Source organism: Leptopilina heterotoma, unplaced genomic scaffold (genome assembly GCF_015476425.1).
Source record: "Leptopilina heterotoma isolate Lh14 unplaced genomic scaffold, ASM1547642v1 Lhet_13, whole genome shotgun sequence".
Taxonomy (NCBI): Eukaryota; Metazoa; Arthropoda; class Insecta; order Hymenoptera; family Figitidae; genus Leptopilina; species Leptopilina heterotoma.
This window is the reverse complement of record NW_025110848.1, coordinates 1,630,243-1,649,921: the sequence shown is the minus strand read 5'-3', so window position 1 is coordinate 1,649,921 and position 19,679 is coordinate 1,630,243. Positions and strand designations below refer to the sequence as shown.

At 24.0% G+C, this 19,679-nt stretch overlaps 1 protein-coding gene across 9 annotated transcripts in view; it reads left to right on the top strand.

The window, feature by feature from the left end:
* Positions 1-3,083: 3,083 nt before the first annotated feature.
* Positions 3,084-19,679, top strand: part of LOC122512886 (hemicentin-1) — a 349,783-nt gene continuing 333,187 nt past the window's right edge. For all 9 annotated transcript variants that reach the window (XM_043629017.1, XM_043629012.1, XM_043629010.1 and 6 more), the window contains exon 1: positions 3,084-3,640. In XM_043629017.1, coding sequence (XP_043484952.1) covers positions 3,577-3,640 — 64 coding nt within the window. In that variant the 5' untranslated portion in view covers positions 3,084-3,576. The remainder of the gene's footprint in view (positions 3,641-19,679) is intronic.

The following is a 19,679-nucleotide window of genomic DNA, read 5'->3' as shown; positions in this document are numbered from 1 at the left end:
AGTTGTAACCCACGAATTCGGGTTCAATTCTTCAGAATTGTGAGTAATTTTTTTCACTCTTTATTCTTTTTTACTTAATGTCGTCTGAATAAAAAAAATTCTTTTTAGGATTTGGATATCAAATATTTTCTTAAGATATTGTAAAATACCACCTAACCTCTTAAATTTCGTATTAATAAATAAATTAATTAAATTTCTTAATTTCAACGTTGTTTTTGGTACAAACTAAAAACTAAATTTGCTTGATTTAAGATTTATTTTTAATTACATAATTTAAAAACATTTATTCAACAACTTATAAGAATATTATTATAAAACATGAAGATATCAATCACTCCGAGTCTTTGACTCGGAATGATTGTTATCTTCATGTTTTATGATAATTTGAACCATAAAATTTTTCAACAAAAAAATTTAATTATTTACAAAAATTTTAATATCATCCTTCTCAAGAATTCAATTATTTTTACAAGCAATAAAATTTTTCACATGAATTCAATTATTAAAAAAAATGTAATAAATTTTATTCTAAGAATTTAATTAATTTTCATAAATCATAAAATTTTTCATAGGATTTCAATTATTTTTAATACAATTTTAAATAAATTCCTCACAAAATGCAATAATTTTCTAAAATTTTTTGCAAGAAATCAATGACATTTCAAAAAATAATGAAATTCTTCCCTGAAATTCAAATATTTTAAAAATCTACTATTCCCATAAAATTTCCAATTATTTCCAATTATTTTTCCAATTATTTAAAAAAAACGTAATAAAATGCGTTGCAAGAATTCAAATATTTTTATAAATAATACAATTATTCTTTACAGAATTTAAATTATTTACAAGAATTTTAATAAAATCCTTCATAAGAATTCAATTATTTTTACAAGTAATAAAATTTTTCACATGAATTCAATTATTTTAAAAAATGTACCTAATAAAAAATCTTTATAAGAATTCAATTATTCTTCTAAATAATCAAATTCGTCACAGGATTTCAATTACTTTTAATTCAATTTTAAATAAATTCTTCAAAAAATGTAATTATTTTCAAAAATATCCAAAATTCAATTACTTTTGAAAAGCCATGCTATAATGCTTTTAATATTCAATTATTATGTATAACTGAAATTCATTTTTAAATCAATTTTTTTTTTGGAAAATTCGACAAAATTCAATTATTTAAATACAAAAATAAATAATTCATTGAATAAAGCAATGTTTTTCAAAATTGAATCCTCATAAAGAATTTTATTAACAAATTTTTTAGATAATTGAATTTTTTCGACGAATTTTAATAAAATTTTCAAGAATAATTACATTTTTCGAGGAATTCGATTAAAATTGTATTAATAATAATTGAAATTTTATATTATGAGTTTTATTATTCAGGAAAATAATTGAATATCGGTGAAAAATTTTATTATTTATGAAAATAATTAAATGTTTGCGTGGAATTTTATTAAAATTTTGTTTTAAATAATTGAATTCTTTTGGGAAATTTTATTAAAACAGTAGATATTGAAAATCATCTATGACATCCCTGGAAATGTTAAAATATTTTTAAAATAAAAATCTTGCAGAATTTCCATGGAAACTCCACGAAAATTCCATGAAGAAATTCCATGGAATTTCCAGTGGGTACTTCCATGGAATTTTTCAACTTGGGATAAAAATTGTTTTCGAACTTTTGAAAATTAAAAATGAATCTTAAATCAAGCAAAAACTTATTTCTCAACATAACCTATAATTCTTTGTCGCATAAGGTCCCTTTCACTGGGAAGTGTCACATATTATGTGAATACCACATTTTATCATTTTTTAAATATCGAAATAATTAATTAATTATAGTTATATTAATTAGTTTTTTTAATTAGTCAGTTAAGTGAATCAATTAGTTACATTAATTTATTAGTTGCATTAATTATTTAGTTACATTAATTAGTTCATTAATTAATTTATTAATTTCTACGTTACTTTTGGTTAATATTAAGTACTATTATCTTTATTAATTAACATTTAATCACAATTAATATTTACATTAATTAATTAGTTCATTAATTAATTTATTAATTTCTACGTTACTTTTGGTTAATATTAAGTACTATTATCTTTATTAATTAACATTTAATCACAAAAGTTCAATTATTCTTGTTGACAAGTCGAATAAATTCATCAATTTTGAAAATTATTTATTCATGGAATAGTGGCCGAGGTGCGTAAGGCGCAGAGTTCCAACCAACGAATTCAGGTTCGATTCCTCAGACCGATGATTATTTTTTTCTCTCTCTTTCTCATTCCTCTTGTTTACTTAAAACAGTAAAAACAATAAAGAAAGAATAAAAAATTTAAAATCCAACATAAAGAGATTTAAACTCTAAACATAAATAATTGAAATTATTCCGAAGAATAAAAGAAGAGATGTTTGAATGGAATTTTCCCCCATCATTTATTTACACTTGCACTTGTATCATCTGTATGTTGTAAATATTGATGTTATTTAGCCTTTAAAATCCCCTCGTGTCCCCTTTAAGACTTATCCCATGGACTCGTGTGACCTGTCTATTGAAACTGTCTAAAAAAGAAGACATGTCCGATGAACACTTGAGATTTTCCCTCGGTCGACTCGTCACCCAACCGACCCCAGTTGGGGATTCCACCTGCATCCCCGGACAGCCGGTATGTATAGTTGGAGTGTGTGTGGTGTTCCTTATTTCCAGGCATGCGCTCATCACTGCAACACAAACATAGGGCGACAGGTGCGCGATGTCGTCCGAAACTAAACGAACGTAACGCTCGGCAGTTTTGCGAAGCGAGCTCCACACATCGTTCCCGAATCGAGGCAGTCGTTCGCGGCTTCAACCCTCGTACGGCCGCCGCGTTTTTTGTGTCCCCACCATCATTTTTATTCCTCTCACTCACTCTCTCTCTCTCTCTCTTATTCACACGTTCAAAAAAAAAAAATTCAAATTTTGATCCATGGATCAATAAAAGTGAATAAAAATTTCGCCCACCCCCATCTCTTAAATTAATAATAAAAAAAAGTTCGAACAGGATGAAATTTAATTTTTCGTTTCTGTGATAAAATCTTTAAAAATCAATTTAACGATTTTTTGGTGAAAAAATTTTTTTCTGAAAAGAAAAATAAGTTGTTTTTTGTTTTGCATACAGTTTATAAATATGTTAATTTCTGTGAATGTTATTACCAAAAGGATGAAGAGAGGAGTATGAACCGTGTAAATTGGAGTAATTAGAAAGATTGCGCGCTGTATTTTTTTTTCCTTTTTTTCCGAAATCGATTTCATCAAAAAACGTGTGAAGTGTGTGCGGATCAAACGTGTTTTTTGGAGTAATAAAAAGAAAAAGGTTCAACTTCCTATGTTGATTTAAGGAAAGTGAAGAGCCTTTATATTTGGAAAAGAAAGAAAGTAAAAAGAAAAAAAAAAAGTGCTGCTTTCGATGTAGCGTGACTTCATGTGTAATTGCCGTGTTGCCCGGGGGTTTTCAAATTGGTACGCTTGAAGAGAAAAAGGAAGTGGACCGACCGGAAGAAGACTCCAGGAGAAGGAAGAGATGGCATCTCGTGTACTTGGACTTTTGCTCTTCACACATTTTGTTCTCGCTTCGAGCGTCAAAGGTGAGTTTTTATTTCACAATAGAAAAATGACCCTCTCCCACCCCACCATCTTTCTCTTTAGCTAAATTTAAATTTTAATCTTCCACTTTTGCTGATTTTATAAATTAAAAAAAGAAAAAGAAAAAAATTGAAAGGATACAATTTTCTATTGAAGGGAAATTGTCCTTTTTAATTATGCATTCAAGTTTCCCCCCCCCCCTTTCCCCCTCTTAGCTTTTTCTCCGAATAGATAGACAATGGTCCAGAAGTTTTTGTGCGCGCCTTTTGTGTTCTCATTAAAGAAACTTTTTGAGTTCAATTCACGTCGCGAGAAAAATACCAGTAATTTAAAATGTTGATTTTTTTCTAATGAAATTGTAAATGTTTATCTCAATGAATTTCTCGAACGTTATTTATTGTTTAGATTCGAATTTTATTAAATTGGAATAATGTGTCATTTATTTTTTTTTATGCATTGGGACTTTTGGGAAATCTGCTTACAGATACTTTGGATAAAATTCATTATTGATAAGAAAGAGAATTTAATAAATAATTAAGTGAGAATAATTTAATAATAATTTAATTATCGTTAAATTTGTATATTATTTATAATTTATTTTTATATTTTATATTATTAAATTATATAATTAATTATTATTAAATTTAATATTACGATACATATTAAATTAATAAAATTCAATGAAAATAATGTAATACATTTAAATAAACATTTACTTGAAAGAAATAATCTTTATTAAAATCAAATAAATTTTTTTTGAAAAACCAATAATTTCAGTATTTGAAGTAAACACCGTTTGATTGTCTTGAGAAACAAATATTTGATACAATTTGATTTTTATTTCAAAATTGACAATTAATTGTTTATATATAAATAAAATAAATCTTTTTTCAATTTAATAATAATAGCTTAATAATGATTTAATAATATAATTAAAATTGACGACACTAATTAAAATTAGTGAAAATATCTACTAAGTTAAAAGTGAAATTTAACTAATTTGTTAGGTGAAAAAAATTTATTTAATAAAAAAAACAGTAAATTTAATTTTTTTTAAGTTTTAGTGAAAAATTATTAAGGAATTAGTAGAAATTATTTACAAAGTTGAATTAGTAGTTTTTTTACTAATTAAAATTGTTTAATTTCATTTCTGCTTTTAATTTGTAATTTTTGTCAATATTTATTTAGGAAAATTATTTCTTTGATTTGAATTGTTTCAAAATAAAATTTATTTTATTTATTAAAAACAAGGTGCATTTAATTCTAAATTTTTTTTGCTCAATTTTTTATTATTTATTAGATTTTATACTAATTCAAATTTAGAAAACAAGTTTTTTCGTTTCGTTTTTCTCTTAATTGTAGTCGCTGTAATTTTTGAAAATATTTATAAATGCAATAAGCTTTATTTATTTAAATTGTTCTAAAGTAAAACTTTACTATTTCATTCCGTAAAAAAGTTCCTTTTAGTTATAAATTTTGTACTCAAGTTTCAGTGGAAAATTACAAAAATTATATACATAATAAATAAACAAAAAATATTTAGTAAGAAATTTTTTTACTTTAAATTTGTGAACTTTTTACTATTTTAGTTGAATTTTCTTTCTGCTTTTGGTACGTAATTTTTGAAAGTATTTATATCTGCAGCAAATTTTGTTTTTAAATTACTTTAAACTTTAAAGTAATTTCTTTTCTTTATTTTACTTATTAAAAATAGTTGCATTTAGTTCTAAATTTTTTCACTAAAAGTTTAAGTGAAAAATTACTAAAAAGTTAGTAGAAATTTCTTTAAATTATTCTATATTAGTCGACTTTTTGTTTATTTACTAATTCAAATTTTGAAAACAAGATTTTAATTTCGCTTTTTCTTTTAGTTGTGTTTTTTGAAAAATTGTTAAATGAAATAAATGGCATTCATTTCAATTTAGTTCCAAAATAAAATTTTACTATTTCATTTAATAAAAAAAGTTTCGTTCAGTTTTAGATTTTTTACTTAAGTTTCGTTGGAAAACAAAAAAATTAAATAAATAATAAATAAAAAACGTTCAATGAGGAAATTTTTCACTGTAAATCAGCAGACTTTTTACTATTATAAATAATTATGAAGTAAACGTTTAATTTCGTTTCGAATTTTAGTCAATGTTTTGAAAGTAAATTTTTTTATCTTTATTTCTCCCATTAATCGTCGTATTTTTCAAAACATAATTACGTCGGTAAAAAATTTCATCCATTTGAATATCGTTCGCAGAATATTTGTGCATTATAAATGTTTAATTGCAAGTATATAATTACAAGAAATTACGTAAATTTTTTTCTTTTGGCAAAATTTTTTTTCTTTTTGGCGAAGTAGAAAAAAAATTAGCGAAATATAGAAAATGTGTTGGTGCGAAGAAACAAGATCTGGGGTGATTAAAATATTTCTCACGATTTAAAATAGTATTCTTAACGGGAAAATAATGGTTGCCTTTTTAAAGAAAGGATATTTCCACGGTCTGACGATCACCCACATTCTTTTATATTGCCAGTGGGTGCCAGATGGGCCAATTTAAAAGTCAGGTGTGGCCATCAGACGCGAAAGTTTCTTTAACACGTAACGTCTTATGCGGAATATTAGAAAAATTTTCATGAATTACCCTGAAAATTTAAATCCACAAAATTAATCCCCCTGAAAAAAATAAATGTACAAAAAAACACTGTAATTATTTACTTGAATATTATTAACTATCAAAGTAATTTACCAAATTTATTATTTAAGAAATTATTAATTATATTAAGTTTACTAAATTTATTATCGACAAAATTTTCAAAATTTATTAAAGACTAAATTTATAAAATTAACTATCGACTTAATTGACTAAATTCCAAAAATAAAGCAAAAAAATAATAAGAAAAATATTAAAGTGATTATTTAACTACCGTTAAATAATTTATTCCACTTTTCTCTACTTTGTTGATTAAAATAATTGCAAAATTAAGAGAGCAGAATTCTTTTAAGAAGTGATTTTTAATTACTATATATATTAACACTAGAGTAAATTAAAAGCGGTCTTTAGCTATTCTACTTGAGGGAAAATTCAATTATATTGTTGGAAAAATAAAAGTGTGAAGAGAGGCGCATCTTTTATTATTATTTTGTTTGTGGATAAAAGATTTTAAATCATAAAACTCCAATCCTTTTAATCCGTATTGTGCACCTGGAAAGACAATGAGGACCGTTCCTCCGTAGCCTGAAGGGCCAACTAGAAAAGATATATACACATTCTGAAACTTTAAAGAAAACTTTTAGCATTGTTCAAACTGAAACAAGAAAATAACGTTTGCAAAAAAAAAAAAAAATGGAGAAAACAAAAGAAAACTGTCACATTGGGCAATATAAAGAAATAAGGGTCTATTTTTCTTTTAACCGCATCGCATATATAGCAAAAAAAAAAAAAGAAAAAAAATTCTCTCTCTCGTGAATTGAATAGAAAATTGATAATTATTCTGTACGATAGTTTTTCTTACTTTTCTTCTTATTTATTTTCTTATTTTCGTCTTTTATTTATATATTTACATCGTATGAAAGGATTTAGAAAACAATAAATTTTTAAATGTAGTTAATTTTTTTTTTGCAAAATAGAAATTATAGGAAGAAGAATAATAGAAAATAAAAATGTAATAAAAAAATGATAAATAATAAAAATAATGAAAAGTAGAAACTAATAAAGAATAAAAAATAAAACATAAAACATAGAAAGTGATGAATAATAAAATTAATAAAATTAATAAAATCAATAAAATTAATATAAAATAAAAAGTATTAACAAAATAATAAAAATTGTAAAATAGTAAATAATTGGAAATAGAAAAAAATAATAGCAAACAATTAAGAAAAGAAAATAATAAAAATAATAAAAAATAAACAATGGAAAAAATAATACAAACTAGAAAAAAACACTCGGTGCAATTAGATTGTGTTTCTTTTCCTTTTTTGTAAATTTCGGATAGTTTAAAAGAAAAACAATTTGAATTCTCATTTTCAATGAAGCGAGAAATGGAAAAATGGTTTTTTTTATGTATACCTACGAAATAAAGCTCGATTTAGAGTGAATGAAAGAAACATTGTATTACTTGGGAAGAAATTCTGTCTTATCTTTATAATTATTTTCTCTCTCTCTCTCTCTTCCCTTTAAATAATCTCTTACTCTTTCCCGAAGCGAAAGATTATTATCATTTTGAATTCCATTAAATATTACATTTTCATGTCTCTTTAAATAATAATTCGAGCTTTCGAATTGTACTTTAAACTTCAATTGTTACACTCTCTCTTTCCCTCTCTCTTTCTCTCTGAAGCTATTTTCATGTCCCAAACTAATAATACGTTACATTTCTATAAAGTTAAAATGTATAATATATATATTTTCCTTCTATTTAGTGCTTCAAGCTAGCCAGGACAATTCTCTCCTCTCATTGTCTTTTTGTAGACGAACACAGTGAATATAAATTAAAAGGAATTAAAATGAAAAATAATTTACTTTGAAGTTAATAAAATTATATTTAATCTTTTTTGTATATTATATACATAGAGAAAATTACGAATTTAATAAATTTATTTCTTATTAAATATGTATTTGTGAAACTTTCCATAAATTTATAATAAGGGAAAATTCCTTATAAATTATATATGTATATGATTGACATTTATAACAGAAAATTTTATAAAAATCGTTTCGTTTTATTATTATTATAAATATAGTATGTTTAAAATTCAATTTTATTGATTGGGATAAATTTTGAATGTGACAGTTTTTGAATTTTGATTACTTTGGAAGAATATTTCGTATATAGTAAAATATATATATATATAATATATATATATTGTAATATTGTATATATATATATATATGTATATATAAACACGCAGTGACAGTCGTAAATTTCTCTAACTATGGTTAGAGAAATTTACGATTGTCACTACAGTTATAAGCTGACGGGCGAGGTTTTATTTCGCAACAAATACACGAGATTGTATATTGAGAATCAGTTGTCGTTTTATCGAATTCTTTTTATCTATTCATTGGACTTTATAAAATGTACATAGATTAACGTCTGACATAGGGAAAAATTGTACTTACTCTTATGCTTTTTTTAGGATATAATAAAATAAACAAAAAAGCTAAGTTTAGAAATAAAGTATTACTCGTCAAATATGCGATTAAAATATAGTTTTCTACTTACATAAAAGAAAAAAAATATTAAAGAAAATGTTTATTTTTTATTACCATTTTCAGATATGGTCCAACCATGACTACAGTAGTTTTTTTAAATGCTTATAATTTTGTTAATGTTTGACCAATCAATTATATGATGTTCAGTCTTCTACTTTTGTAGATCTTTCCAACAATATAATTCAATTGCTTGAATGTATTTTTTAAAAAAAAGTTGACAACTGAAACCTAATTTTTTATATGAATGTTTCGTTATGCATCGTATTAACTTCAAATTACGAAATTTAGTTCTAAATAACTCAAGATACATGCGGATTAAAACCAGATTCTTTTACAAAAAAGTATTAATTTGCTTTAAATTTAATTTTAATTTTTAATTTCGACCCAAATAGTTCCAAATAGTTGTGAATAGTATTGAAATTTATCTACAGAAATATTTTTGTTCGCTTTGAATTTATTTTGTCTTTTGAATTTTGATCCAAATTATACAGCTAAGGATTGAAAACTGAAACAAGATTCTTTTACATAAAAATTTTAATGTACACTTCGAATTCATTTCGGATTTTTAATTTTGACCGAATTAATTCTCTTTAGTTTAGGACTAAAATCGAAGTTGAAGGTACATAAAAATTTCGAATTCGTTTCGAATTTAAGTAGTTTTTTTGGTAAAAATCCGAATTATTGCGGATTATATTTATTTATATTATTTTCATTTTTTTAATCAATTCAAAAAAATCTTTATTATTCCAAAAAAAATATTAATTGCTTTTATTGATTTTTTTTTGCGTTGGAATTACAAATTATACACTTATAAAACAGAAATTAAAAAAATTAATGAAAACTTGGAATATTGTTAATAAGTTGTTATTTAAAAGAGAAATCATTCAAAAAATCATTTCATTTTTTTAATATAAAAAACTTATTTGTTTTGCAAATCAAAATTGAGCAGCTCTTTTTTCTTATCTTTAAAAAAAATTAGAAAATTGTTAAAAACTCAAGATTAAGGCATAGAAAATATTTTTCATATTTTCTGTTTCTCAATCGCAATTATCTTCACAAAATTTTCTATTTTAAGTTTCTTTTTGGAAAAAAATTTTTTTTTTCAAAATGCCCATTTATAATTACTATTTTTTAACAAAATCTGTTTTTCCTTGGAAAATGGAAATAATAATTAAAATTTTCAGTTTCTTTTGGTAAAAAGAAATTCATAATTTCTATATAATATGAACCGTTCGCTCGAATAACGGCTTAAGTTGATTTAAGCCGTTTTTCAAAAGACGCTTACCATCCTGTTAATTAACATCTAAATTATAATGTTTGATTGGAATTGTTTAAAGCAAAACCTATTAAATTAAATAGTAATGCTTTAAATTACTTATAATTTATAAATTAGTGTTAATTTTAAGATTTTCCAAATTGCCTCAAAAACACTTAAGCCGTTATTCGAGCGAACGGTTCATATGTTAATTACAATTTTAAAGAAATATTAATTTTTTTTAAATAAATGAAAATTTTTCATAATGTCTATATTTTATAATCACAATTGTTGTACAAAATTTTCTGTTTTTTTTTAAAGATTCCAAATATTTTTCATGATTTGGAATCTTATTTTGCTATAACTAAATCATGAGTTTCTTTTTAAGGAAAAAGAATAAAAAATTTTGTAATATTTCCTATTTCTAATCAAGATTTCTTAACAAAGTTCTGTTGTTTTAAAAATGTAAGTAATTTGAACTATTTCTATTCCTCAATTACAATTTTTTAACAAAATTCGAAGTTTTTAAAAGGAAAAAGATTTTTATGAATCACATTTTTTTAGAACACATTTGAAATTTCTTCTCGAAAAAATGTAAGAGCATTTCCATAATTTCTATTTGTTAATTACTATTTTTAACGAAATTATTTAGAAAATTTACATAACTTCTATTGATTACAATTTTTTAACGATGTCTCAAGTTTTTTTTTTTAATAAGTTAAAAAATTTTGCATTATTCCAATTTTTTAATCACGATTTTAGAAAAAATTCTTTTTTTGCAAATTTTTTTTTGCAGATTGTAAAGAGTAAAGCAAAATATTCATGTTATAAATATCGCCCATCTTGTTTTATTTGTGTTAATGAAATAATAATTAAAGGAAAATTAAATTTTGTTTTATTTTGTACATGCAGATGAATTTTGCCGCTGTAGAATCCAAGAATTATTATTATTATTGACATAGTTTAATAATAATATTTACATCAATAAATCATTTGCTTTATTTTATCAGAAATTGAATTTTTAGTTTATTTTTATGCAAATACGAGTAAAAATACCTGTTAAACTTTGATTTTCAATCTTTTATGTATTAAGAAATAACTTGGAGTACGGCATTGTCAATCATTAAAATAAAATATTGAGAAATAGTCGTCTTACTTAATTTTAAATCTTTAAATTAATCCCAAACATCAACTGTTCACATTTACCCCAAATGACCCCAATTAAATTGTCCGATTGGGGAACAAAAGATCCAAGTCGAAATCAAATTTTTAACTAGATTTTATATAGAATCTTCCAGAAAAAACCTTCTAGAAATTCGGAAAATTCTTTAGAATTTTTTCCTCTTCGTATTTCAGGTTTAGAAACTTATTTCCTCTAAAAGCAATAATTTGATTCTGTTTTTCAAAAATTTTCTATTATATTTTTCGTTTCAATTAGGTTTTGAAGAAATGATTGTCGAGAAATAGTTCTTGATTACTTGAATTCAAGGGAAAGGAAATAAAAAGCTAAAAATAACAAATAATAAATTTAATAAAATCAACAGTTGAAATTAATGGTGTATGTTGATTGGTTTTTGAAAATTGAATTGAAATGCAGTTAGTGCAACTGAAGATAGGTGAGTCGAAATCTCCGATTGGTTTTAGTGGGTTTGGAGATGCTCTCTCTCTCTCTCTCTCTCTTTCTCTCTTTCTCTCCTTTCCCTGAATCGTTCTTGTATTTCACGAAACCCGTTTATATACAATGGAAAAGGTAAAGCATAGTTAGTATAGGGGTGGACGATAGTTTCATTGGCCGATAAGTTGAGCTCACTGTCGACTATCCTATCCAAGTCACGTTCGTGATACGTTGTTGGCGTCACTAAGCTTTTCTTCTATAGACCCTCCGGCTCACGAGTATATACATATATGTATGCACATACACACATAAAACTCTGATTTATGTGCAAAGATCGATGACGCAAAGGTGCACTTCACGAAATATATAGATACAGAAAGATTTCAAGGAGAATGTTACTCAGCGACAATTTTCAGAATTCTGGAAATAGGCACACTGCTGGCCTAGATCTCTTCGTTCATATACACTTCTATTGAAAGTTTGTGCCAATAGACAAAATTTCAAGAGTAATTTTAATTTCAATTTTATTTTTTGGTGCTGAAAATTTATCGCGAAATTTAACAATTTTTTTAGATAGATCCGTCACGGAAAAATTAAAAATACATAAAAAATTTTAAAAATAAATAAAAAATGCTATCAATATAGAAAAAAATGACGAGAAATTGGTTTAATTTTTGACAGAATGAAAACTCTTGTAATTGAAAATAGCAAACATACAAATATTTGCCGAGTAAAATGGACGGAGAAAAGCTTTTCACTTCATGTTGGTAAATGGCGCCTTTGGAAGGAAAAATTTTTTCTCCCCAGTATCTTCTTTGTAATATAAATGATGATATGGCTATATGCATTAGATTCGAAACTTTTTTTTTTTTACAAGCGAACTTCATTCATTTTCCCATTCTCAAAATGATCACACAACTTTTGAACGACTTTTGATTAAAAAAAAAAAAAACAAAAAGAAAATACAAAACTAGAAAAATTAATTATTCTTTTAATGCTGACATAAAACCCTTTTCTCAAAATGTATAATATTTTCGAGTGGCATTCCTTTTTTCCGGATTTTACTTTACCTTTCTCCTTTTTTTTTGAGCAGTTCATTTAAAGCGGTACGCGAGCACTTCATTTTACGCTTATCAATCTTAGTTATAAAGTTTAAATGAAATTAGTTTTTGGTATGTCGGACAAGTACATATAACGAGGAGAATGTGAGCTTTATGTAACTTTTCCCTCTTCTCGGGAGCTATCCCTTTGCATGAGGCAGATGAAAATAATTAATGTGTCTGTTCACACGATAATAATTATTTGTACGAATTAGATACGTTCGACGCTACTGCTCACATTAGCGAAAAAAATAAAAACGTACATATTTTCAGAATATTTCGAAAAAGATATTCAATTTTTCTTGGCTGTAATTGCTAAAACTGTAATTAAAATCGGAGTGTTTTTTTTCCTTTTTCTCAACAATCAAAGTAGAAGACTTCTATTAAATTATACGAGAAGAGAAAATTGAAAAGATGGGAATCTTATTATTTATTCAGAATTTAAGAGCAATTTTGTGATTAAGGTAATCTGTCATTAAGTACTTGATCAGGTAAAATGCTAATGATATCACGTCCAACACACACACATTACACAAATAGAAAGAGAACTTAATTACAAGAGAAATAAATTAAGTTCCACTTATTCAATTAATCCTCAATTTTCTTTGATTCCGTATTTTCGATTGTGTTCATTTAACATAGATTATTATTTATCATGAGCTATAAATCATGTTCGCGAATATAATAAACAATCATACAGTAAATGGACATTTATAATTTGAGATTGTGGAGAATTTTTGCCTCTATATGTCGAAAATTCTATTATTTACTTGAAAACGATTAATATTGGAAATAATATTCGCCCGTTGAAATTGACGTATTTTGCGCGGGTAAATATATTTACTAATCCCGGATGCTTGTGTTGAGAGTAGACATTTATGGGCACATGGTACGCAATTAATCGCATTACAAACAGTAGCCCATATTAGGTCACTTAACTTGCGTTAGTTCAACCCTCCAGCAAGTTAATCTTCGGAAGTTTGACTTTGCAGCACGCAGCCACTATCAAAGTTCACCTAAATCACAGTTCGGGTCGACCAAATTGAAACTAACGAAGCTCCAGTTTAAGGATGTCTTCAAGGGATGACACATTTACAAAAGTCACTTTTCTCTTCTATATACACTAATGATGTAAAGCAAAAGTTATATTAAAACACTGTCAAAGTGGGAAACATCAATATTGGTGAAAAATTTTTTTTATATTCATTCAATCTAAATACACAGTAGGGAAATTAATAGGTGGGAAAAAGTAGTGTTAATGTGGAAGAAAAGTTATTCGAGTCAAAATTAAAAATTCTAATTGAATTTGAAGCAGACCAACACTTTTTATGTTAAAAAATCTGGTTTCCCAGCTGAAAAAGTTGTATAGAATTTCACTAGAATCATTCTGTAGAATAATTCTATATGAATTGTAGTAAATATTTCACAAAATTTCACTATAATGATTCTATAGAATTTCTACACGAATTCTACTAAATTTTAGTGAGTTTTTATTAGAAAGAATTAAAATAATATTTTTCAACTTTATATTATTATGTAATTAAATTTTACGGACCAAAAATTAAAAATTACGGCCCAATTACTGACAAAAATATAACCAGTCCGAGTAAATTAGAGAAAATTTTACTTAAAAATATAAATTAAGCTTTTTCATAACTATAAAATATGAAGAAATCGACCACTCCGAGTATTCGACTCGGAGTGATCGATTTCTTCATGTTTTATAATAATTAAAAATGGCAAATTGATAAAATCATTATTTTATATTATAAAAATATTGTACTTCTTCAAAATTATTTACATCATTTTAATTCAATTAAAAAAAAAAAATTAAATTAAATTTATTTTTTAAGAATTTTTCACTAAAATTTTTCTTTAAATCAATTAATTTTGGAAAAAGTTCTTCTACAATTTTCAAAATACATTTATTTACAGTATTCAATTTTACAAATTTCAATTATTTGAAAACTCTTCAATTAAATATATATTAGAAAATAAAAACTTCAAATAATATAAAAAAATTTAATTACACTTTTTCAAAAAAATTAATTTCAAAATTCAATTATTTCTTAAAATTCCTGCTATATTGCTTTTAATATTCAATTCTTATCTAAAATTTGTAAATATAATTTATAAATATAAATTAATTTTTATTAGAAAATTCTACTAGAATTCAATTATTTAAATACAAAAATAAATAATTTATTGAACAATTGAATGTTTCTTAAACTTCGATTCTCATAAAGAATTTTATCAACATATTTTTTAATAATTGAATTCTTTAGACGATTTTTAATAAAATTTTAAGAATAACTACATTTTTCATGAAATTTGATCAAAATTGTATTAAAAATAATTGAAATTCTGCATTGAGTTTTATTATTTATGGAAACAATTGAATTTTTTTCGAAGATTTTTAAAAATAATTGAAACTCTGTCAAGAATTTTATGAAAATTTTTAAATATAATTGAACTTTGGAGAAAAATTTTATTATTTATAAGGATAATTGAAATTTTGACGAGATTCTTTGTAAATTTTTGGAACATAATTGAATTTCTGCGAAGAATTAAATTACTTTTGATAATAATTGAATTATTGAGACGAATTTTATTAAAATTTCTTTTTAAATAAGTGAATTATTTTCTGAAAATTTATTGAAATAGTAGATATTGAAAATAATTTAATTCTTTGAAGAAATTTATTTAATAGTGTATTGAAAATATAGGTAAAGATTTTTAAAATAATTGAATTTCTTTGATAAATTTTAATAAAATTTTTAGAATAATTACACTTTTCGAGGAATTCCATTAAAATTCTATTGAAAATAATAATTGAAAGTCTGCAATGAGTTTCATTATTTATGAAAATAATTGAATTCCTGTAAAAAATTTTATTATTCATGAAAATAATTTGTAAATGATTGAATTTCTGGGAAATTTTTATTATTTATAAAAATAATGAAATGTTTGCGTAGAATTTTATTAAAATATTTTTTAACTAATTGAATTCTTTTGGGAATTTTTTTTAAACTAGTAGATATTAAAAATCATTGAATTGAGGAAAGTTTTTGAAAATATTTGAATTCCTAAGGAGAATTTTATTATTTTTAAAAATAATTAAATTTCTGCAAAGAATTTTATTACTCTTGAAAACAATTGAATTTCTGCAATAATTTGTAATTTCTCCAAAATTAAATTTCTTTTTAGTGTTATAATTAAAATTTTTCTATAAATCCATTATTTTTAATATTTTTAAAAAATTTATTTGACTATTTTCAAATTCATTTGTTTTTAACTGAAATTTATTTTTAAATAAATTTTTCTTAGAAAATTCAACTAGAATTCAATTATTTAAATACAAAAAAAAAATTTATTGAATTTTTGAATTTTTCTTGAAATTGAATTCTCATGAAGAATTTGGTCAACAAATTTTTAAATAAATAAATTCCTTTGACGAATTTTAATGGAATTTTTAATAATAATTACATTTGTCGAGGAATTCGATTAAAATTTTATTAAAAATAAATTGAAAATCTGCAAAGAGTTTTACTATTTATGAAAATAATTGAATTCCTAAAAAGAAATTGATTATTTCGAAAAATAATTGAATCCCTGGCAAAATTTTATTATTTAAAAAAAGAATTAAATTATATTTGGAAGAAATTTATAAAAAATTTGTAAATAATTGAATTTTAGTGAAATTTTTATTATTTTATGAAAATAATTAAATGTTGGGGTAGAATTTTATTAAAAACTATTGGATTGAGAAAAATTTTTGAAAATAATTGAAATTTTGACAAAAATGTTATTAAAACTTTTAAAAATAATTGAATTTCGGAGAAGAATTTTATTATTTATAGAAATAATTGAAATTTTGAAGAGAATTTTTAAACATTTCTGAACATAATTGAATTTATTTATTTATCCAGGAAAATAATTAATATGTTTACTGATTTACTGATATAAATTTTCTTCTCTTTTATTAAATATCAGTAAAGAAGATTGCAACAAATTAAAAATAATTTTGAATTATAATATTTTACTGTAGGCTAATAACTAAAATATTTTGTTATAGAGAGAATTTTGAATAGTAAATCTATAGTTTTCCTACTATTATGTATGACGGATTATTTTCTTCTCATTTCAAATTCGGATTGTTGATTTTGCCTAAATCCGAATTGGCGAGAGTAGCTTACTGTGAATTTCTCGAGTACAAATTTCGTATTATTCTGAAATCACTTTGAATTAAGTTTATTTGATGAAAATATATTCTAATTTTTGTGTTTTAAACACCGAATTGCTTACGATTTAATGATTTCTATATTTATTGTTAATTTTTGGGTTTAGTATTTTTGGACTAAAGTTGATTAAACATTTTTGAATAACTATTTCTCTTCTTTTCTACATATATTTCTAAAAATATATAAAAATATTTTTCAAAAAAAATCTTTATATTTTTTGTCAAAATACAAAGTGAAATTTATATTCACGTTATAGAATTGTAATTAGAATATATATAAACTTTATGTTACCATTATAACTTTAATTTATTCTCATTACTCAAATAATTAACCATTCATGAAAACTTGTTTTGTCTTTGAGAAACTTTCTACACTTCGTTAGGTTAATTAAGATCAGTATAATTAATTAAATCAACAAAGAGTCATATATAAACAGTAAAGACAATGTTATAGTTCCTTCCTTATTTAAGAAATATAAATTATCGCTTATTAGTCATTATAATAAGAAACTTTTTTCAAATTTTACTCTTCTTATTAAAATCTCTTTGGTATCTTTCAGTAACTTCTCTGGGAAATAGACATACAAAATAAAAAATTAGCAGTTCGATTCTATAAATAATTTTGAGGAACAAATTTTTTTTATTAAAAAGCACAACTTTATGCAGGAAAAAACAAAAAAGTATAAAAAAACCAAAAGGATACACAAAAGTGCAATCGAAATCGTTTCGGTTGAAATTTCGTCCAAAGTAGCTATTAACAATCCAAGTGATCATTATTCACTCGAATAATTATTTAACAGTGAATTATAAATAATTCAATAATTTTTCAATAAATAAAAAATGATTTACAAACTAAATAGATACAAATAAATGAACACGATAAATTAAAATGATAAGGAAAAATAAAACAAAATTTGTTGTAATTTGTAACAATTGTAAAGTTAGTAACACACAGGAAGGTTGAGTAAATCTCGAAAAGGTCGACAATTCTTTCTCTAGGCACGATTTCCAGCCCCTCATGAAAAGATAATGAAGATCGAGGGGTTCTAACGAAATAATTAATACACCACTTTTGTTCAACTACACATCTTGGGTCTTGTTAGGAACGGGGGTTTAACTTTGCACTAAATCCTCATTCAAGTAAACCGTTCTATTCGAGTTAAAAATATTTACCTTACTTTAATGGACTCATTTATAAAACATACGAAAACTGAAAAATATCCTGATGAAATTTTAAAGTCTATTTATTCATTAATAATTAATGAATAATATAATTACAATAACCAGGAATATTAATTTTCTATTCTGAAAAATATAATTGAAAATATAATTTCTATCCGTAAATTGGGAAAAAAAGATAAATTCCAGAAGGAAACAAATTTATTATTTAAAGGAAAGAGTAAATTTATTATTTACTGCAGTGGATAAAAAAATTATTTTTTTTTAACTGGCAGTAAATAAATGAAAAATTTGCTTTTCAAAACAAGTAGAGAAAAAACAATTGACTGTTGTGGATAGGAAGTAGAGGAAGGAATGTAAATGAATTTCAAAATAAAAATAAAAATTGAAATGCAGTATGCCATATAAATTAAGAGAAATAGTAGTAGTGACATACGAGTTTCGATACATCACTCTCTTTTGCAAGCAGGTGACACGAATCCGGAAAAGATACAGCAGCGTTCTGCATTCGAGACCCTCTTCATTCTGTCTTTTTTTCTTTTTTTTTCTCCTGTTCCCATAATTTTAGTATTGACTCTCTATTTCTATCATGGTTTGTTGTACAAATTTTTTTTTGCTTTTTCTATATACATAGTACGTTATTCGCCATCAGATTTCATCCGTCAGTTGTATAAATTCGGCGAAGGTTTTTTGCGTGCCTTAACAAACTTATCTTCTCCACCACCAGACATATATTTTCCAAAGAAAAAAATCCCTCCAAATAGAGGCGAATGTCACATGGTTGAAAAATAAAAAAAAAACTAAAATACAGCCGCATAGAAAAAATTATGATTTTGAAATTAAATAATCTACATGAAAGAGAGACGAATTCGCTGAGAAAAAAAATTTATTTGAATCAAATAAAATTTATTCAATTAAATGGTTTACTAGTCTTTTATCTATTAAATATTTATTTGAACTAAGTTTAGGTAAATTAATATTATAAAAATTGTTTAAATTGAATAATGCGCGTTAGTGAATATTTATTTGCACGAATAAAATGCTTTTTTTGAAAAAACACAAAATTTATTTAAGTATTTAATTATTCATTACGAGTAATTGTTTTAATACATACAAATATTCTTGTAATTGTCTTGAATAATTAATTATTTATAAATTAAGGAAAGTAAAACGAAAACATTAAAATATTTATTTACTTCAATCTCGGACGTTAAAGATTATTCAACTGATTATTTATACTTCAAATTAATACAAAATTCATTTCCATCAAGAACTCACGTAGAAAAATTCCATGGAAAAAAATGGAAAAATTCCATGGAACTTCTTCATGGAATTTCCGTGGAGTTTCCATGGAAATTCGGCAAGTTTTTTATTTTAAAAATATTTTAATATTTCCACAAATATGATAGATGATTTTCAATATCTACTGTTTTAATAAAAATTTTGCA